This window comes from Camelus bactrianus, chromosome 12 (assembly GCF_048773025.1).
Source record: "Camelus bactrianus isolate YW-2024 breed Bactrian camel chromosome 12, ASM4877302v1, whole genome shotgun sequence".
Lineage (NCBI taxonomy): Eukaryota > Metazoa > Chordata > Mammalia > Artiodactyla > Camelidae > Camelus > Camelus bactrianus.
Window position 1 is genome coordinate 64,489,152 of NC_133550.1, and position 23,078 is coordinate 64,512,229.

Sequence of the window (23,078 nt, forward strand, 5' to 3'; positions counted from 1 at the left end):
TAAAATATATGCAAATTTCACATTAATTACATTTTGATTATACTTTACTAGCACTTCCTTTTTTTATCAGACACTGTTATCAATTCTGGGGATAGTGCAATGATAAAATATAGTGCTGTGTGGTGAGATGTGGTAGGGAGGGAGAGGACAGTATCAAGTGTCCAAAAACACTATAATCCTGGCTTATAAAATCATTATTTAACTGTGAATGAAAGTCATCTGTATTTGTCAAGTATGGTAAGTTTTAAATATAAATTAACACAAAAAACTCTCATCTGATTAAACATCACAGACAATACACATTTACACATCTGCTTCCTTTCCATAAAAAAAAAGGGGTAAACTTATAAGACAAATTCATGAGGATGTAAAGAATGGGAAAGGACACTAACACACAGACGTCCAAATTCTGGAAACCAGAAATAGAACAGACAGAGCAGGTGATTCAGCTGACTGAAAGGAAGCAGAGAGAAGGGTGCACCTTGTGGCACAGAGCCTAGAGGCACAGGTGTCTCAGAAAGTTGGGAAACAAGATGGGGCCGGAAACCAGAACATTGGCTCAAAGATTGTATGACGAGTTAGGCCCCCAACTCAACCCAATCTGACCAGGTTACTGTCCCCTCAGAGGGATATTCAGAGAAGAAAAAGTTGCTGAAAACATCAGAAATGAAGATAAATAAAAGGTTGGTTAGATGGTTGAAGAAAGCATGGAGAAGTTAGAACAAACAGACAGAAAAAGAACACAGAACAGGAGAGAAAAGAGAAAGCCAGAAGATCAACCTGGGAGGTACAATTCCTGGTTAATAGGAATTCCAGGAAAGAACAGAGAAAGCAGAGGGAAGTGACACATGACAAACTTCCTGATCTCAAAGTCATGAGTTACAGATGGCAAGATCTCACAGAGCAGCCACACAATGAATGAAAAGGCCAACCTCAAGGCCCATCATTTGTGATTTCGGAACCAGGGACATGAGAAGATCTTTAAACCTCTAGTGGAGAAAGACCCAACACATATGAAGGCCTGAAAATCAGAGTGGCTCCAGTCCCGCAACACTAGAAGCTAGAGAACAGGCCAGGAACCGTGACTCCAAGACAGTGAGAGAAAACATTTGCAAATCTAGACCCTATATCCAGCCAACACCCCATTAAACATGAGGAAAGAACAGAAGTGTGATCTCAACGTATTTACCTCCCATGCACCCCTTTCTTAGGAAACTACTAAAGAATGAAGCACTCTACTAAATGAGGGCCCAGACTAAGAAAGGTGAAGACATGGGATTCAGAAACAGCATTCAACAGAGGGAAGAAGTAAATGATGACGATGATGACTGCCGCAGGATAGTAGTTATGAAACAGACCTGGAGAACAAATATCCCTACTGGAAAATATAGACTGGAAAGACGTGGTCTAAGAAAATAAAAAGCAAACAAAAACACGTATTAATAATTCTAGAGGAATGAAAAGTTTCTAAGAAGGGTGTTATAACCATAATATATACTTCGTAAGTATTACAGAGCCAGATGTTGAAAAACGGAAAGAAAGATCAATAGATAACATGGATGCCAGTAAAAGTTTACTGTTTAGAAACAGAGGAAAACCAGCAGAGGAATCGGGTTTGAGGAGGGGTGGAGCAGGTTTGATGCATAACACTATAAATTACAGGTGTATAACATAGTGAGTCACAACTTTCAAAGATTATAGTCCACTTATAGTTATTATAAAATGTTGGCTGTATCCCTTGTGTTGTACATGGGCCTAGGGGCTTTAATTTGGAGGAATTACCATGTGATACAGAAGAATAAAAAGTAAGGCTGAAACAAAGTTTGTGGAAGAAACAAAACCAAGAAGTAACAAAAAGTGCATCTGGTAAGGGATTTCTCGTACTCACCATCTCTCTGGCTATTTCCAGGGCTTCCTGCAGGCCGTAGAGCCTGCCACAGACCAGGTAGATTCCATTGGCCCAGAGAATACAACCCTCATGGACCCAAAATTCATTGCTGTCAAGAGGTAGTTCAGGGATTTGTAACTCCAACTCGGGGCCACCTTCCGAAGTGGTGGACACAGAGGGCTTTGAGTCCAAAGCAGTCTTTTCGCTGCTGCCCTCGGTGGTTGCTTTTTTACAAGGGAGCCCCCTGGACAGGGACCGAGGGCCTCCGCCACAGTCTTCTGAGCGGTGCCGCCGCTTAAACCTGGGGTGGGTGGCCAGGCTCCTCTGCTCTTTTTGCTGCTGCTGCTCCTCCTCCTCCTCAGTGTCCGTCTTGGAACCATTCGAAGCGCTTTTGTGCCGTACCTTAACTTTGCTCTGCATTTCCGTGGCCCTCTTAGGAGGTGGATTTTTGGGGAGAGTGGCTGCATAATCTTGGGGATAAAAGGGTCCAAAGAGGTCGCCCATGTTCCGGTAGCTGGCCCACTTGCCACACAGACAGCAAACGAGGTGCCCCATAACAGAAGACTCTGTCACAACAGGTCCCTGCAGCATGAAGGATGAAGCTGGGAGCGCCTTGCTTTCAGTGCTGCTGGGTGGAGGGGTCAGGGACCTCTGACCCTTCCGACCCCTCACCAATTTGGTCTGTTCTTCTTCCTCAGCATTGATGATTGTACAAACGGCTCCAAGTTCACACTTATTTACTACATGGATATAAGGGAAAAAAGACTTGTTCTTGGCATCAGTTTTATCCAGTGGCTGGGTGGCATACTTCAGTTTGATCTCAGGTTCCTGGGGTTCTACGATGGGAACGGCTTGTTTGGTTTTCCGCTTCCTTGGCTGCGCCCCAGGCTTCCTTCTCTCCCTCCTTTGCCTCTGCTTTTTTGGCTTTGGCTCTCCATCTGCAGAACCTTCTGGTATCTGAGGGGGCTGTGGGGGGGGAGGCGGTGGCTGCTGTTGTTTCTTCTGCTTATTCACACTACCAATGGGTCTCCCCTTCTTCTTTCCTGATGGGAAATAACCCTTTGGGGGGAAACTCTCCTGTTTGGGGGAAATCGTTACTGTATCATTCTCTTTCTCTTCAGCCTTGGGGTTTGCCTCAGGGGCCAATATGCCTGCTGGAGGTACATTCTTTGAGTCAGGAAAGATTAAAGGTGCTGTCCCGCCCAGGGAACCATCTGGTCTCCCTTGGTTACTCCCAGGCTTCTGTGAGGTTGCAGATGTCATGGCACCAGGGGGTTCCTTTCCAGCAGTAACCCCGTCTGGGTGCATCTCCGTCTTCACTTTGTCGTCCCCACTGCCACGCCACTCCTCCGAAGACCGTGCGACAGGCTTTTCTATGCTCAACTCCTGGTCTGCTGGACAGACAAGGTCAGATACCACCTCACCTTTTCTCTTCTCCATCTCAGCATCCTGAGCAGCAACACTCCCACCTTCGGGAGGGCCGCTCTTCAAAGACAGGATGTCATCGAGAGTGACCGTGTCTCCCCCAGCCTCCGCACTGTTCGAGGATGCACTCCTCCTAATGTTTGGGGATGTGATCTTCTGAACGATAGCTTCCAACTTCAATCCCCGTCCTTTCCGTGGGGGCAGTATTTTGGTCTTAGCAGGACTTGTGAGGGTAACAGCAGGGCAGTTTCTACTATCTGGACTTGGAAGCTCCTTGGAGGATTCTCTCTTAGGGATGGACTTGATCTCCTGACTGTGGGAGAGATGGGCATAGGAATTGAACGCTTTATCAGTGCCTTCTTTTGATGGATGAAGGAGGCGCCCTTTATCTTCAGTGTTGCTATTCTTCACATCTTGTGACTGTCTCTTACTGGGAATGGGAGAGATAAAAGAACGGACACGCCTCCTCATGATTAAGGGGTTTTGAGAAGAATGATCCTCTTGCCCTGGAAGCCTTAGCATAACATTACTGGGTTTGGATGACTGTGTAGACTCAGCTAGCCCATGTCCGTCAGTCTCGTGGGGTGGTCCATACCTTTTCTGATTGGACATTCCTGGTGGACCGCTGCTTTTGGCTGGAGAAGTTTGCCGAGAAAGATCCCAACAAGATTCTTGTTGTAATTTCTGGGAGCCATGCTTCAATTCAATGCCTTTGTTAGAAAGACCATCACTAGACATGAGGCAGCGTCCACCTTCCTGACCGCTGGGGTCATGGTAAGTCCCCATCGGTGGGCCATACATCATGCCATCTTTGTCATTCTTCAGAGGGCTCCGCACTCGGTCAAGAAACTGCTGCTGCCTTGGGCTCTTCCGGGGTCCCTCCTGCCTGTGCTGTGCCGCAGCGATGACTCCCTGAGCAGAACTGCTGCTCCAGTCTTTATATTCCTCTTGTTGCTGTTGGTACATCTGTCTCTTATAATGGAGCTGAGAATTCAAGCCTGCACTGGGGTCTCCATAAGCATGAGCCCGAGTGTTTGCATGATAAGCAGAGGCCAGGCTTTCTGAGTTGGGAGAAAAGGGAGCATGCAAAGAACTCCTATTGGCCCTCTCTGAAAAGGTCACGTGTGGGTTCATATGATGAGGGTCTCCCCCTGGGCCTCTGCTCCTCCCAGGAGACATCTTCAACTTTTCTGAAAAGTCATGATACTGAGAAGGGGACCGACCTCTCATGCCCTCCCGACCACCAACTCTGCCAGGGACCCGCCGCATTGGCGTGGGTCTGCCGTCCTGGGGGCCATAGTCTGAGATGGAATCATGAGCTGCTGCTCCAGGGCTGGCGTTGCCTCGGTAAGACTCATGCTTGATGCTAGTAGGGTGGCAGTGGTCTCCAGATTTCTTGTTGTTGAAACTAGCTTGGGATTTGGATTGTTCAAAGTCTTCCTCTTTTATCTGCCCACTCTGGGATTTCAGCTTTGTTTCCACGGACACCAACCCACCTGGAAGAATGACCGACTGACTTAAACTTGGATTGAGACGTTCATTCCTCCCAAGTCTGGTGTCAGCACCCATGTGCCCCAGTGAGTGAGCCCCTGGGTCCCTGACAATCTGTCTTAGTGGAGAAATATCACAGATCACTGATCTTCTTTCAGAGAGGGAACCCCCAGGCTCATGGGCTGACGACTGAGGCTCTATTTCAAATTTTCTGGGAATTGGATAGTCAGCCAAATTGATCTGTTTCATTTCAGGAGCTGTGCCACTTGATTTCCTTTCCCAGGGGCCCCAGTGGGGGTTTTCCAATAGGGATCCAATGCTTTTGTTCAAAAGACCCCTGCTAGCCAATTCATTGGTTTGACTAACTAAGACATTGGGCCTCGTGGCTCCTTCTAGGCCAGCAGCCATGCCCTGGTGCTCCTGAGTACTCCTGGAATATCTCCTGTCAGGGTGGTGGTGGTAACCCTGAAGCACTTCCTGCAGGAGGCTGGGGAACTTCTCATTTCTACCCTTTCGCTCCCCATGGCCAGTGAAGTCCCCCTTATCTTGTCCTGTAGGATACTGAGGAAAGCCACTGACATTTCTTGGCACGGCTGACCCAAAACTATCTTTGTAACTATAGCGCAGGCTTCCAGGAGATTTGCTAGGCTCAGTTCTGCTGATAAAACCAGAGCCCGCGGCAGAGTGCCCGGTCTGGCCATTTCCCTCTCCGTTGTGGTTGGAGTTATTATCTCCATTCTTGTTTCCTTTACTCCCTCCTCCAGGAGGCTCTGGCTGTGGAAGTGACGTGTGACCGGTTTCCTTTGTCCCACCAGTGCTGGGTGGCCTTTGAGTGGCTGCAGGATCATCCTCTTGGGAGCCTTTTTCTTGTCCACCAGGCTTCTCTACCCGACTTGTCATGGCTTCCCGGGAGACAATCACCCCAACTGTCTTCTCATTGACTTTTGGGTTGCCGTCGGATGACAATGGTGTGTCCTTAGCACCTGGTGAGGCTGTCTCTTCTCTGGCTGCAGGACTGGCACTGAGTCTGGGGGCTTCGTTCTGAGTGCCCTGTGCTGGTGAGGAGCCCGCTTTCTCTGAGGCTCCACCCTTGTAGGTGGTGTCAGAGCTGGTGCTCTGGCCACTTAGCTGCCTCACCCTCTCACCTTGATCCTCAGAACTGCTGGAGCAGCCTCCATCCAACGACTCTGCCATAGGGGACTTCAGTTGTTCTTCAGCCTGTGAGGAGCCTTCGGAGTTTGTACAGCTGTCTGCTTTCTTAGAAGAGGAGGGCCTCTTGGAGGTCTTCTTCTGAGGTGTCAGGGCATCAGAAAGTAGCATGTGCTGAACAGTATTAGGAAGATTGGCCACTTGAGTACTCAGGGCACTCAAACTACTCAACCCAGGATCTGTCAGCCGCTTTTCTGGCACCCCTTCTAGTCCAAACCCTTTGAAGCCTGCAGCATGAGAATTAGGACTGGGCATCATTGATGGGGTTGGGCTGAGCTGAGGCATCAGCTGCAGAATTCTGTTTCTCGAACCCATGGGCACATTGCCTTGCCCACACTGGAGATTCTCCCCACTCTGCATAAGAGGAGATGGGGTAGAGCTACAGCTTGGAGACTGAACCACGGAGGCAGCTGGGGAAGGGTTAGAAATGGGGCTGAAGTTCTGGTGAAACTGCATGGGGGACCTCACAGGAACCTCAGGCTGGCTGTACTGCGCCACCTGGCCTTGCAGGGGCATCTTGGCGGCACTGTTGGTGTACTGCATCACGTGCTGAGGGGGGTGCTGCTGCTGCTGCTGCTGCGGCTGTGGCTGCTGCTGCTGCTGCTGCTGCTGCTGCTGCCCCTGCTGCTGCCCCTGCTGAGTCCCTTGCGAAATCTTGGCCTGTTCAAAGTTCTTCATAGATTGAGGCTGATAGCTGTAATTCGACTGTGTTCCATAAGCCTGTGCATTAGAACCCACATTATGTCCCTCGTACTGGGATCCGGCATTCACACTGTAACTGCCATCATAGCTCTGTCCAGACTGGCTGAAGCGCTGTGGTGAAGGGAAGGAGGAAGAGGAGGAGGCGGCGGCAGAAGACTGGTAGTGTTGGCCAAACTGGCCCACTCTTAACTGGTAGCCAGCAGCGGAGGCTGGCAGAGTTGAGGGCCGCTGCATTGGCTGCAGATGGGACGAGCCAGATGCTGGCTGGCCGGTGGCTTGTGGCAGAGGCTGATGGGACTGGTAGAGCTGTTGTCTCAGCTGCTGCACTTGCTGCTGCTGCTGCTGCTGCTGGCTGGAAGGCTGCTGGTACTGAGCACTCCCTGGGGAGAAAGGCCCCGTGTAATCCTGCTGATAATGAGACACACCACCAAGGGCAGAGTGCTGTGCTGGAAACTGGCCCACATGACCCTCACTCCCATACTGATTGCCGAAGCTGCTCCCCTGGGGGGGTCCATAGCTCTGCACAGGCCCAGAAGGCCTTCGCTGGGGAGGCTGTGGAGTTCCTGTCGCCACAGGGTCTTTGTTGCCTGCCATGTAGTAAAAGTCTCCAGTCTCTTTCCTGAAACCCTGGTAGCCTTGATGGCCAGAGGTTTCACTAGCCATTGCTGCAGCCGCCGCTGCTGTTCCCCGTCGTCCACCACCACTGCTGCCGCCGCTGCCGCTGCTGCCACCACCTGCACCCCCAAAATTCTGGAACATCTGGGCCTGACGAGGGCTGAATTCTTCTATCCGGGATGAGCCGTGTACCTCCTGCGGGTAGCTCTGCTGGTTTCCGTGGTAACTGCTTTGCTCCCGAAAGGACTGCATACTGTTCAGCAGCACAGCAGCAGGCCAACAGCCCTCCTGGAAATGAAGAAGAGAAAGAAAAATATCAGACATGAATCTCCTCAATACAACTAAAATTAAGTCTAGAGATGGAGGGGACACAATAATTCAGATGCCCAGGTGAATCTGACTAGTTTGAATTTCATCTCCTTTAATCCATTTCTGAAGAAGTAAATAAGCAGAGAAATGGCCTAAAGAGTGAGTCAGGAGTCTATGGTAGTATGAAAAGAAACACTCCGTGTAAACACAAATTCAATACGATAAAAACATCACATTAGATAAATGAGCCTCAAAATTCAACTGGGTTAAAGTGTGGAGCTGTATTATTACTATCAATAAAAAAACAGCAATTTCAAAATAAGTCTTCCAGTTATGGCGAGGGAGGGGCGAGAAAAAAAACACTTCCATTTATTTGCTTTCATGTATTATTGTATTGGACTGATCATTGAACTGAGAGTCTCACATAGTGATAAGCAGTCACACCACTGGCCTACCCCTCCCCGACTCTGAGAACAGAAGTCAGCCCCTTATCCCCAAATGCATGGTACTACAGGTTTACTGTACTACAGATACCTGTGACGATGGGTGATCCCGGGAACTCAACTCTTTATCACTGCATGGACTCCTTACTGCTGCAGTCAGCCACACAATCTGAGTGGTTAACCTCTTAACACATAATGATGTGCAAGGCCCCCTGCAACCCCGCATCCTCATTCCCAGGTACAAAGGGCTAGGCAGCATAAGCCAGAGTAGCAGTGACTATTCTTCTAGATCCTTTCTAGAGGTTTGCAAGGAGTTTTAGCACCTCTAACCCTCATTAGAGTTTTTGACTTGCCAATCTAGTATTTACAAAGTTATTACTGAATTGGCCTATGAAAGAGGGAACTGAAATCATCACATAGGGGGACAGCAAAAGATAGAGGAAAATAATGATTCATGAAGCCTAGGACCCAGACTTTTCCCAAAGTCATCTGATTAGGTCAACACCTTGCAACACTTTTGCTAATGTAATTGGCGTGTAATGCAATGCTCCTCTCAAACAATTAATCGAGAGCTGATTTTATGTTGCCTTTTGCCTCAGCCCATCTCAGAGTCAGAGATGAAAAAGGCAAGGCCAAACTGCTCCAAATGACTTTGAAGTAATTCTTTCAAAAAAGAAGTTATGAAACACACATGGGCTAGGGTAAGTTATGACAAAGTTTTCCCACAATGGCTTATGAAACTAGTTTCCTAATTCCCTCTCAGAGGAAGCTGAGAAAGGAGTTGCGGGCAGGAAAGTCAGTGATCCTTTTAAAGGATTCCTTATCTCCAAGCCCTGCAGTGGCTCCCCATCTCATCCCAACTCATAACCTCCCCGACCTTCTCTACCACTCTCTGCTCTAGTCCGGTTGTCTCTTTGCTTCTGGGATGGGCCACCAGCATTTCTACACAGGAACTTTGCTCTTGCCAGTGATGCTCCTCCTCCATAGCCACTTGGCTGGCCCCTTTACTTCCTTCCAGTCTCTGGGCAAATGTCACTTGATCATTAAGGCCTTCCCCTGGCCATCCTATTAAAAAACAGCTAAATCTACACCCTCGCCCTGGCTTTCCCGCTCTCCCTTCCCTGCTTTATCTCCTCCCCAGTATTTATTCCCAACAGGCAAAGATATGCTACTTAGGTACTGTCCTTCCCCCTTGCCCACAAGAAAGTAAACTTCCTTGTGCCTTGCTGTAACCCTAATGTCATTAACAAAGGAAGGAGCACACAGCAAGCACTCTGTAAAGCATGAGATGCACAAGAACTAGGCTGCAGAGAACCAGGCTAGACCTTCCATACTCAGAAGTGGTGGTGTGGTGGTGAGATGAGGGAAGTGCAAGAAGAGAAAACGGACTAGGACTGATCTGAAAGCAAAGCTAGATGATGCCCAAGACTCTGCCTATAAAATTCTCCAGTTCCGGGGCAAAAAACCCAATTTAAGTCCACATGAGAGCTGTGAGGAGACTTCAGAAAGTTAACACGGATCACAGCTGAAGATGGTCAGTAGCGCCAAACTCTGAAAGCTTGATCTACTTCTTCCTGAAATATCTGAAGTCTAAAACAGCTAGACAAGAGTCTACTACTTTGATATTAAGTTTGATTATATAATTACATGACCCAAAGTCACCTTTAAACATTCAAGCACAAATAATCTCAGAATCTAAACGAAACCGCTTCTCATCCCTTCAAAACACCTCTGCACAGACGGCTACCTTCTGCGTTGCAGTGAATCTGCGGGGCAGTGGGTAACGGCACTGCCTCGGTTACTGTAACGCTTGCTCCGATCCCAGTACTTTACACCCACTAACTCACTGTGTCCTCACAACACCAGTATCCTCATCTTCCAGAGATGGAAACTGGAGCAGAGTCACAAGGCTCTGTGGGGCTGAGGGCCTGCCCCTTCAGGCCGTGCTTTTTACACTACACCACCCAGAGGATCTAAGATGCGGTCAGTGACAGCTGCCACTTGTCCTGTCAGAGGTCAGCCTTGAAAGTGGGTGGCCCCTCCAACAATACTTTGAAGTAGGCGCCTTCTCTGCTTCCCTCTCACAAGGACCACCCGCCAGGACCTGCCCACTAAGCCACTTAGGGTAAGTTGGCAACTACCTCAGTAACAAAGACTGTGGAGAATGATTCTGTCCACACGGGCATTTTCCGTTTGTGATTTGCTTCTACCCTCGCTCTCAGTACCAAGGGCTTTCTCTACACCATAAAAGGCGGCCAATGGTTAAACTGAACAAAGACTAATCCTGGCAGTTTAATGAAAGACTTCCTTAAGAAATTTTGCTTCTGTAAATAAAATCAGGCTTCTGAAAAATCCAAGTGTACAATGTTGCCACTTGCTCCAAGATTTTCCTAAACAGGAGCTGCCAAGAACTAAAGAACCCTTTAACATCAGCACTTTTGGCCTCAGGCTACCTGGTTCCTGAGAGAATCCCATCTCCAGAGAGGCAGACGGATTTAGGTTCAATTCCTTCAGAGGTCTGTCCTCAGCCCTGCTCTGGAGACTTCCTGTCCCAAGTGATGCCCTCCTCCCTGCTGTTACAGTTCTGGTTTATGGACTAGACGGCAAAAAATTCACAGCCAGACGCCTTTGGCAGGGTACTAGTGAGGTTAAATACTCTTAGTACACATGAAGTATCTGCTCACCAGCAAGTGGGAGCAAGTTCTTCTCTTTTAGGAGTCTCAGGTAAAGCAATTAGGAAAACCAAGTATACCAGCTATTGAAAATGCAAACCCAGAGTATTTTAATGTTAGCATTAGTGTACAAAATAAGCTACTAATAGGAATCATTCTAATATTATCCCATCATTCAAAAAAACCAAGGCATCAGTGTAATCAGTTTTAAAGAATTGTGATTAATAATGACAAGTGCCTGAATTTCCTTGTTTGCATAAGTACAGATATAGTAAAGAAAATCTGACACTCCAAAAGAAGTCAGTCAGCCATAAGGAATTTGTATACATACTCCGAAAAAGAGGTTTACCAATGAACATCCCTCTCCAATGCTCCCTTCCCTGGTTTTCTCCCATTTTCCTAGCCTTCTTGGTGGCTTCAGAAGGGCAGTGGAGGCACAACGACAAGGTCCAGAACTTAATACCTTTATATTCTACGGTCCAGACTCCACACACCGACCTCACGACAACCACTTTTTCCCGCCTGCAGCCGCGCTCTCCATCCTATCCCAGGGCCAAGAACCTGCCTCTCATAGAAAGCCAACGTTAGCTTTCTTTGTCCTTATTCCTTCCTTCTTATGTCCAACATCATCCCACTCCCCAATCCACTGCCTTCTCCACAAAGCTCCAAACTGTCTTCAAGACAGTTTCCTTGAGAGATCTTTTCAAGCACCTGCTTCCTCTTTCATTTCAGGTTTAAATTTGTATTTTCTGCTTATTCTCCTTCCTTGCCTTGAAAAAAATGCTTCAACCCACATAATATTAACAACATGTATGCTTCTAGTTATGGCCCTTGATGGATTATTCTGCTTGCCCTCCAACCTTACTCCTCACCCATCTCCACCATACTCTCTACACCCTGGGAGAGGGCGCCACACGGACTGTCAAAGAGGTGCCACTGCCCCTCTGGCTTCTGGCCCAGTTGGCTGGCAGAGGCAGGAGGAGGCTAAGAAGGAAGAATTTACTCTCCTGGCTCCCACCCTGCAGTCACTGAGATGGTCCACCAATGGTCAGGCTCCGGTTGGCAACCTAACCAGCCACCTTCTACAGGCTCTTAAGAATGGCTTCCTCCTCTTGCGTTCCAGGCTCGGGGGTAGTAACAAACTCCTGCTACTGCTAGCCTAGGAGACGCCACTCTCTCCACTCTGTCCCCAAACTCTGCTCACTCTTTGTTAACAGTCCCCGTTCTGCACTGTGGACAACTCAGCAGCACTGTGATTACCCTCTTTCTAAGTTCTCCTCTGCAGATTGGAAGCTGGGCACTACCTTTCCAGAACCCACTTTCCAGCATAGTCTGGATTAGAGTTTGCAGAGAAGCACAAGAGAGATTTGAAAAATGGAAGAAAAAGGGAGGTTAATGCTCCCAGAGGTAGCAGCAGACACAGATTCACGGTGGCTTCCCCAGGACTTCATGAGAAAATCACTCACTGTGGTGAGATGATTGGCAGCAGCTTCCCTGACCTTCCCAATCCCAGTTCTTCCAACAGTTGGGTAAATCCTTAACTCCTCCATCAAAACTCTTCATAGCTGGAACAGAAAGCTTCCCTTTGCCTGAATGAAACAAACGCTCCTTAAATTACCCAGTCTGAGAGTGCCATCTGTTTCCTACCAGGACCCTGACTAATACCATTCTTTTCTCATTCCTAGGATTTCAGAGTAGAATATTGTCACTTGGGATGTGAGAGACCTCTATTTTGTACAATATACCAGAGGGACTAAATCCTCCCACAACAAAATACCTAGAAATGTCAGACAAAATGCATAGCAAAGCTGCAAGAAAGTAAGAAATGCCCAGGGTTCAAAATTGGTTGGGACTCTGACCACCAGTGATGGAGTGGGTGGGTTTGCAGGACTTACTAACCACACTTTAATGGTTTTAATGACCACACAGGGACAGAAGACAAGGCCTCCAGCCCTCTTTTGGTGGTACTGGGGAGACGGAACAGTCACTTTTGCAAGACTCTAGGCAGTATCACTTGTGGCTGGATTAATTTCAATAAAGATGACAAAATATGTTTTTAGGCAGAAACCAACTCATTCTCAATGACAAAAATGTTTTCAACTGACCAAACTCCCCATCTGACCCCAAGGAGAACCACGATCATCTCTTGGATACCCTCAGCAAGAAGTTTCATAATAACCCCAAACTCATCTCTTCCTTAACTTTGTATTTAAGATGTACCCAATCCTGCAACTTCTCCAACTTTCTGTATTTGCCCTTTACCTCTCCAGCCCTGTCACTGCCATTTTCATCTTTCTTGGACTAGAACAACATTTCCAGAAGTTCTCTTTCCCAGAACCAATCACCTGAAACAGCTCTTCTTCACCTGCCATTTTGACAGCATAGCCTCCCACATGGTTTGAAGCTCTCTGGCATCTTCCCAACCCAATTTCTGCTCCTCTCCACCCTCTCATACCTGCTACTAAGAGCTCCTGAAATGTGACCTTTTCCATAAGTCTTCTTAAAGCAGATTATTTGTTGGCTTTTCTCTGTTAATAAAAACAACTTAGTAAAGTGCATTTACCTTTAACCACTATCTAAAGGTATGTGCTGTTGATATAATAATAATTACCATTTATTCTATGTGTCAGGCACTGGGTGATTTTACATGTATTTCAATTTATGGATAAGGAAAAAAAAACCCTGATAAATTATGTAATTTGCCAAAAGTCACTCTTGCAGGGTAAATTGGGGCTGATAGCCTATTAACAAAAAAATTCTTTTGGCTCTAAACCCCACGTTCCCTTCTTTCATTATACCACAAATTGAGTAAGAAGCATTTAAATCTAGGTTTTAAAAAACTCTTAACACTTGCATCAGATCTACAGTAATTGTAGATGTTGCCTACTTCCTGCATGTCTAATACACTGTATCAGGCACTTTAGGTAAATATTAATGTATTTAATCCTCACATGCCCTCATAAGTATTAGTGCTCCTTTTTGTAAAGTAAGGCTCAGAAGTTAAACAAGGAAAACATTCATAGTAAACAGACAGGTGGGATATGGAATGCCCAAACCAGAACCCAGTCTGTACTGGCGGAAGCCTTCCATGAATTAGTAAGCAAGACTTTCACAGGCTGGGAAGCATTTTAGAAGAGAAGCTTGAAATCTTCTAGAATTGACTGCCTACACTTGGATATGTCTATGTTACCTGCTTTATGTATGTGCAAATGTGGAATCTTCCTAAGTAGATCAGGCAAAAAGATTTGCTCAAGGACTTGATTTGGTATTTTAAATTCTATATCCTGTTTGTGAATGAGCAGAGCCTAGGTTTTGCTCAGTGACTGACAGGTGTCTCAGTATAATTAGGCCTTTAGAATAAGGTGATGTACTGATGTTGCTGGATTGCTCCCTGGCTTGGGAGCCCAGAAAGCAGTTTAAGGAACCAACTCAGTCAAAATTTGCAAATCAGTCACCTAGAGGAAAAAAAACCCAGTAGAATGCTATAGATCTAAAAAGTTCACTCTGAGGGTCAAAATCTGTATTATATATTAGCCACATAAGCAGAAAATATCCATCTTTAACTACAATCAAACACATGCTGGCAAAAAGTGGAGGCACAGATATATAGCTATAAAATTTTCCAAAAAAAAATTTAAGAGATGATATGACATCTGGTGAGTTTGGGATAAAGTTGGTACAAATAATAATAAAAGCAGCGTTAAGTTATTACAACTCTTTGGAAAAGCAATTTGGTAATAAAAATACCAATATCTTTTGACCCAGTAACTCTATTTACTAGATTATCCTAGGGAAATCTCAAAACCACACAAAACCCAAGGTACCAACATACTGGTTCCAGTGATAGTTGTAAGAAAAGACAGGCAAGAACCTAATTTGTTATCATTTGAAAATGAGTAAGCACATTATGGTATATTCATAGCACATATTCACTGAAAACAACTGTGAAGACTCTAGCATCATAGGAAGTGCTTATTTTATATAATAAGATAAAGAAAAGTTACCATACTTGTGCTATGGTTACATCTATCTGGAAATCATTCAGTCCAGGGTAAAAGAGAACAGTACAGAAAAATGAAAACCTTTCAACTATTCAGGGTGTTGGGATCGTGGATGTATTGTCTTCCTTTTCACTTCTACTGACATTTATACTTGTGTAGAAAACAATCACTTTACAATTTCATTAAACTTATTTTTAAAATATACCTCTCACACTGTCTCAAAAACATCTTTGCTCTACTGACAGCAAAACATTTCCCTGACCAAGGCGGGGAAAGGAAGGCAGAGGAGACCCCACAAGTCCAGAGGCAGGTGGGAGGGACAGTCACCTGCCAGACCCCTCCAAGAAACCTGGCACCACCACACGTGCACTGTGGTGCCCAAGTGAGTGTGCACACAGAAAACACCAGCTCTGAGCTATTTTTCAGGATTAGGCCTAAAAATAGCAGAATTCTACCCCACAGTAGAGTCCTATTTTTAGATACAATCTCAAACAGCTAAGAGACTGAAGCATCCTATCACTGCATGCTCTTGTAACTACACGGAAATGCCATAAATCTGCTCCTGCACAGGCTGAAGGGGCCTCGACCCCATTCCCACTGGATGGCTACCTGTCTCATAGTCACAAGATCAATTTAGATGATCACATCTGTGGGCAGAATGGCCAACAGTTCTTGGAAAAGGGGCAGGAGAATGGTGTAGGGCCAGAGGTATCTCTGGGGCTAGCTGGGGCTCCCTGTGGGTTTTTTCCAACTGTTAAGCCTGAAAGCTTTTGAGCTATTAGTTTTGGGGTTTTTTTCACCGAAAGGTTGTATGGGTACATAATTTCTGAATCTTTACAGACAAAAAGGATCACAGAAAGCAAGCAGTGTTGCCACTTACAGGCAAAACTGTGTTTCATTTTATAATGGCAACAAAATTAAAGAGACCAGGGAACTAATCCAAAGTAGAAGTGGGCAAAAGCTATCTGATGAAATAAACTTTACTAAAGGATCCCAAAGAGCTCAAAAACAAAACAAACCAGGCAGAGAAACACATAATGTATCTAGATGAAAAGACCCGTATCATAAAGAGGTCAAGTCACCACAGATAAGTTTATAAAATAATGTTCCAGTCAAAATCTCAATAAGGTCTTAATTTATTTTTAAATAATTTCAAATGTACATAAAAGCACAAGAATAATAGTGCTAACACCCCCTTCAACAAGACTCCCCAACTGACAATGTTTTATATCATTAGCTCTATTACCTATATATGCATTACTTGTACAGCCACCCTCCCAATCCAGGGGCTCTGCACCCACAGATTCAACCAACAGCAGATCAAATATATTCGGGGGGAACAAGTTACAAAAAGCAAAGCCTGAATTTGCCATGTGTACAGCAACTATTTATACAGTACTTATGTTGCACTTAAAATTATTTACACAGCATTTACATTATACTAGGTACTGTAAGTAATCTGGAGATGATGTATGGGATGATGTGCATATATAACACCATTTTATATAAAAAACCTGAGCACTCAAGGATTTTAGTGTCCGAGGGGGTCCTGGAACCACTACCCTGCAGATACCAAGGGATGACTATATATACGTTATATAAATACCCATTGGCTTTTTCCTGACCTCTTTGAAAGCAGGCTGAAGACATGAAGCCCCATTATCCCTAAATAGTCCAGTGAATATTTCCAAAAACAAGAAGATTCTTCTACATAACCAGCATACAACCCTCCGTATCAGGAAATCAACATTCACACTATACCAGGAATCCAATCCACAGACTCCATGCAAATTCTGTAAACTGTCCCATAATGTCTCTTTTTCCTTTCTGGTTCAGGATTCCATCCAGGAACACAATCTGTCACGTCTCACCAGTGTCTTGTCAACAGTTCCCCAGTGTTATTCTGATTTTTGTGTACTTAACAGAGCACAGCCCTTTCATTCTGTAGGATGGTCCTCAACCTGCATGTCCAGACTCAGGTCCAACTTTTGTGGCAGCAATACCAGAGATATGATGTTCTGCTCTTCCCAATGCACCATGTCAGAGATGGATGGCAAGCCGTCCCTCCACTGGGGACGTTAACCACATTCACTTGGTCAAGCCCAGCTCCTCCAGGTTTCTCCACTGTAAGTTACAACTTTACCCTTTGTAACCACTAAGCATGATGCGGAGCAAATTCCGAGATTATGCCAATATCCCCGTTTGAATCAACCACCTCCATGATGGCTGCCACATGGTGAACCTCTATCTTAGCAGGCAGAGCTTTCCCTCCTCACCCACTTATCCATTAATGTATTTGATTCTCAAATTGTTGCACACTTGATCAGCGGAAACCTCTTCAAACTGGCTCCCGTACCTTTCGGACATGTTCCATTCCTTGAGCATTCCCTTACTTCCTGGCGCAAGATGTTTCAGGTTCATCTTGTACTTTCCCTGCTGCTGCCCCTGGAACCAGCCATTTCTCCAAGGACACCTAACTCATTTTAGAGGAGGATCATATTTAGAAATAAAGATCTGGGTGCTAGGATTGTTCACTGCCACTGGAATGTCATTGCTTCTAGCTAGAAAATACTATGCACATACATGAACACCCACACCTATAACGACTTCTAAACCTACAGCTATATATATGTTAAAGAACCACGAGTCCATCCTGATACCTCCAATTCCAAACCAACACCCTCAGGGCTCTTTCCAACTTTCCATCTTTCCATGTTTGTAATCTCCTCCTCAGACAGTTGAGAAACCTGCTTCCCGTTATCCTCAATATGTACTTACATACTTGCTTAATCAATATATTTATTTTGCTCAATATAACTAATCTCCCAAGTTCTGCAGCCTCATCCTTCATATCTCCTCACCCTCACCTCCTCAACCATAGACTCTCCACTCTCTATGGGAGGCTTTGATAAATGAATTCTAAAATTCAATTAAAGAAAATGTGTGAAGAACTTTTCATAGTTTCCCAATGCAAGAAAACTTAGGAAACTATGAAAAGTCAGAAGATATTTGTCATACTATGTATCATAACTTTCCCTAAATTATAATTAAAATAAATTAAAGGGTATTGAGATAACATGCTACCTTTCTGGTATTTTTCCAAGAGAAAAACTGTGTTAGACCTCATCTCGTGATATCCATAATAATAAGCTAAACATCTCTCTCTCTCTCTCTCTCTCTCACACACAGAGGCACAGTAGTTTTGGAAGAAAACACTGATAATCCTAGGAAACCAAGGTGACACTCAGTTTTGAGTTCACAAATGCCATTCCTTACTAAACGGAACTCGAGCTTCTTGGAGAAATGGCTGCTTTTCCAAGGGGCAGGCAAAGTACAAGGTGTAAGCCTGTAAACTGTGTCAGAAAACCTGGTACTTTCAGCCAAATGCAGCTGGCTTCAGTCAAACCAGCCTAAAGGGGTACTTGCTGATTGTACAGGACCAAGCTTTTACTTCTTTTACTATATTAGATGAATCAACAATGGAAGAACTCCAAATTAGCTCTCTAGCACTGTATGCATGAACACAGATAAATTTTAGAAACAATATACAAGAAAAAGGCATGGTGTATGGGAACACGGATCTAAGTGGAGAGAGGGAGGCACTTAGGAGGATCCAACAGTGATGTCCGTTAAATCTGGATGATGAGTACATAGGTGTCATTAGTCTCTGTGCTTTCCTGTATGTTTGACATATTTTACAAATAAACAAAATTCTGGTTCCCTACTTAACCAGTCTGAAAAAGTACCAGAGTTCATAGTACGGAATTCAAGATTCTTCAGCTTCCGACACCAACAGAATTTTCAGCTCCACCTCTCATGATCTCACTTCAATCCCACTCCAGTGACACCGAACTTCTCCCCACTCCCCAAATGTGCTTCAGACCTCCAAGTCTTTGCCCAAGCTATTGCATGTCTGGAACGTTAGCTCCCTGCCCACTTGCACCATCTGATCACCTCAGACTCCTCTGAGAAGACCCTCAAATGGCCCTTCTTTGGGAGCCTCCTTCCTGTGAGTCAAGCACATGTTTTTCTCCCCACAGCTCCTGGCAGCAGGAAGCAGCAGAAAGAGCACGTGTGGATTCTGAACCCAGACACAGATTCTTGAGTTGAGCTGTGCAGCTTACTGCTAGTGAGATCTTGAGCAAATTACTCACTTCTTTTTCTCAACTGTAGAACAGAAATGCCCTGCAGTTTACCCTTGATAAGGTGAATGACACAGTGCATGACTCCGCCAAGACTTCTCCTGACACTGGAGGAAAGCCCCGTTTTCTCTTTTATTACTGATAAATTTCAAAATAATAAGTAAGTTCGGAAAATGGCTGGAAAGGATATATAACAAAACATTAACTAGGGGAGGGATGACTTTTTCACTTGTCTTTTTTTTTTAAGTAAGACTATAGTCATGTGTTACTTACATAAAAGATTTTAAGACAAATTTGGTTATAAGACAAATAAGGTTACAGAAAGCCCCTAGCAGAACAGTCTGGCAAACAATAGCTAACAATCGCTCAGTACTGACGCTATGAGGGAGAGGAGGGGCAGGAGAGGACCAGAGTGAGGACTCAGGCTGAACACCTAAAAAGCAAAAAGGAGGAGTAAGGAAGACCCTTCCCTTCAAGGGGCCCATGTCTATGCGGAAACATTTATACATGTATATATTCATCATTTAACACACATTTGAGCAAATATTACATTCCAGCACTTATTCTAGGTTCTGTGGATACAGCTATAATGAAGACTCACAAAGTCCCAACTTTCCATGAAAACAGCAGATAGAGATAATTACAAATAGATAAATACCAGGAACTAGGAAATGCTCAGGAGAAGTAAGGAAGGCTACAGGGACAGAGAAACGGGTGTAGGGAAAGGTTGGGATTTAAACAGGGTGGTTTAAACAGGAAGGCGAGCTTCCTTGAGGAGGTGACATGTGGCTGGAAGGAGATGAGGGAATAGGCTGTGCAAAGACCTGTGGAAAGGTGAGCACAAAGGCTAGAGGCAGGAAAGAGCTTGGTGAGAGGATTAACAAAGTGGCCGACATGGCAAAAGCCAAAAGCAGGGAGAGCAGAGGGAGGCACAGCCAGAGAAAGGGGCCCCTGAGCCCCAGGCCTCCCTATCTCGGGGTCCGCAGACCAGCGGCACTGCCATCTGGGTTCCTGGTGGAGGTGCAGTCTCAGGCCTTGTGGACCTACAGTTAACAGCTTACCAGTGAGTCGCATGCACACGACAGTCTGAGAAGTACAGATGAAGCGCCTGTTAAGCCACATAAGAATGCTGGATTTTATTAGAAGGCTTTGGAGGGTTTGAGCTAGAGAGCAACATTCTCTAGTTTCAATTCTCAAATGGCCACTCTGGCTGTTCTGTGGAAAACAGTCTCTGGGAGGGGTCGGGGCAGAAGCAGGGAGTTAAGAAGCTATTTTGGTCATCTGGGTAAGGGATTATGGATGCAGAGATGAATGTGGTGTTGATGGAGGTGGTGATATGTGGTCAAAGAAAGGACACATTTTGAAGTCAGAGCCAACGGAAATTGCTAATGGATCAGAAGAGGATGTGAGGGACACAACAACGATGACAGACAACAGCAGCCATGTGCTCTTTGTCCTTTGCAGGTAAAATCCATTCAGTCTTCACAACAGTCCCAGGAGAAATGTACAGCTGAAAACCCCACCTTTCTCAAATGAAGCCAATGAGGCAGAGCAAGGTTCAGTAACTACCCAAGGTCTCAAAGCTCATCAGGTGGCAGCGCCAGGACCAGAACATGGGCTTGGGAGCCTGTATCCCAGAATTGTCCCTTACTGAGCAACTGTGAACACGGCATCATTCATGGAGAGCAATGAGGCAGAGAGGGGGACAGGCTGAAGGGAATCAAGAGGCTTTGCTGGACATGTTAACTTTGAGATTCCTAGTGGATGTCCAAGTGGAGATGTCAGGTAGACAGCTGGCACGTCGGGATCTCAGGGGAAAGGTGGGGATGGAGATATAAACGGGAAAGTCATCAGCACAGAGATAGTATTTAGAGTCAAAGGAGTGAATGAGATCACTGAGAGCAGTTCTTCAAACTGCAGGTTGTGAAATCAACTTACTGGGTCATGAACAGCACTTTAAAAAAGAACAGAATGGGAAATAACAGAGTCCATGGCTCAGAGTAAGGTGAAATTATGAGAACTTTCTTGTGAAACTTTTGTTTCAGGCACAAGTGTCTATGTGCACAAGTGAACGTAGTGTGCGTACACCAGGCTGGCAAGTGCTTTGGTCAAAAAAGGTTTAAAGCCACTAGTCTAGGGATTGTGTGCAGGATTGATCCCTGAATCACTCTGACATTCAGAAACTGGGAAAGAGGAAAAGAAGTTAGAAAAGGAGAGTTAAGGGAAGGAACAGCTAGTGAGGAAGGAGGAAAGGCAGGTGGGGTCCCGGAGCTGAGAGAGTGTGACATGCTAGACACCAGGTGTGCTGGGAGGGTCAAAAAGAGTCATCCCCGACAGGTGGACAGAAATGATTATGGGATGGGAGGCACGCACACAGTGCTGGGGTAAGTCCTGGTAGCTGAAGGCAGAATGAAAAAGGGAGGGGAGAGAGATGAGATTAGGATTTGTAGACTCTTTTGAGTTTGAGGAAACAGCAGGCTATCTAGTCTATAATTTCCATAAACAGTAAATATTCAATTGTTCAATTTTTTTTTTTAACCATATACTATGTGCTGGGCTCTTTACCAGGCTCGAGAACACAGGGATGACCAAGACTATTCTGCCCTTTTGAAAAGGCTTACACTCTGGAAAAGGAGACAACTGCAATACAGAAAGATCAGGGTCACAGGCCAGGTGGTAACAGGTCTGCCGAGAGCACCGGCAATTCTCCTTTCCAACCACACTCCTCACTGCTGGAGCCCGAGTACACCACTCCATCCAGACCGTGTAGCAATCAATGCTTGTACCTCTTGACTGGTGCTTTGCTGCTGTCCAAAATGTTTCCCAAATCTGAGTCATTCTTCAAGACCTGACTCACATCTGGCCTCCTCACTGAAGCCTTCAGGAAACACTCAGTGATCTTGCCTTCCCTAAAGAGATACAGCATTTCTTGTCCATCTACCTCTATCAGGTGCCTGGCCCCTGCCTTGTCCTCACTTCCCTGCTTCATGCGAGCACCTCATTTCCCCAACTAGGCAGTACACAGTTGAAAGCATGTAACAAATGTGTCTGATGCCTGCATGGCATCCTAAATCCAAGCAAATATTCCCTTCCCCCCCACCACAACCAAACTACAACCGAACTCATGTTTCAGCATTATTACTGAAACAGATCTGATCAAGTCACTCCCTGACCTCTAAAACTTTCCTTGGCTCCTAATCATTTAAACAACACAGATAGCTCAGTCCTGTCTTCTAGGAATGCCACACAGCCCTCCCTTTCCCTGCCTCCCAGACACCCTAAAGCTGAAACAATGGCAATCAAAACAAATACAAAAAATCAGAGATGCACAGAGATGAAATTAAAAAGGAGACATTCATCAAACTGCTGACAACAGCTGTCTTTGGGGACAGTCACCTTTTAGGAACTGGTTTAATGAACACGTTAACTTTAAAACAAATAAAATTTAAAATGAAAAGAAATTTAATGATTGCAACTATTTTTACTGAGTGCTCACACTATGTGTCAGGCAACACATTACAGTCTCATTTAATCTTAACAAGTCTAGGATGTCGTTATTAGCCATTCTGCAGATGGAGGGACTGAGGCTCAGAAAGTTTAAGTAACTCTAACAAGGTTACACAGCTACTCAGTGAAAAAATGCTGGGATTTAAACCCAGGTCTAAAAAAATTGAAAATGAATATATTTTTGTGTGTGCATCACTGGGACATTGGGCTGTACACCAGAAATCGATACATTGTAATTGATGATATTTCAATTAAAAAAATAATAATAAACCCAGGTCTAATAAAAATGTGCCCTTAACCTCTCCTGTCCTTAGTCCCGTTCTGTGTATTTCCCAGCACGCACTCCTGAAGGTATCTCTGCAGCCTTTCCTTTCCATTGTTCTAGCTGGTTCTTCGGCCTGAATAATGTTAGCTTTGCCTCACCTTTAAAGCCTAGTACAAATTCTGTTTTTCCCTTAACTCCTCCTCCTAGAGCACTTACCATGGTCAGCACATAACCTGAGTTATTAACCCCTCTATTTCCCCAACAGCTGGGACTTTGGCTCTCCTACTGCCATGCCTGTAGCAAGCATTCAAATGCTGGCTGAATTAAGTTGACAATATAAATTCTCCTTCTGACAAAAGCAAAGGTAAGAGATGGAAACCAAAAGTTTTCATCTGTGAGTAAGTTAATC

At 45.3% G+C, this 23,078-nt stretch overlaps 1 protein-coding gene across 3 annotated transcripts in view; it reads right to left on the reverse strand.

The window, feature by feature from the left end:
* TCF20 (transcription factor 20) overlaps positions 1-23,078 on the reverse strand; it is an 87,261-nt gene that overhangs the window by 42,265 nt on the left and 21,918 nt on the right. For all 3 annotated transcript variants that reach the window (XM_074375626.1, XM_074375625.1, XM_074375624.1), the window contains exon 2: positions 1,889-7,618. In XM_074375626.1, the coding sequence (XP_074231727.1) occupies positions 1,889-7,582 (5,694 nt within the window). In that variant the 5' untranslated portion in view covers positions 7,583-7,618. The remainder of the gene's footprint in view (positions 1-1,888; positions 7,619-23,078) is intronic.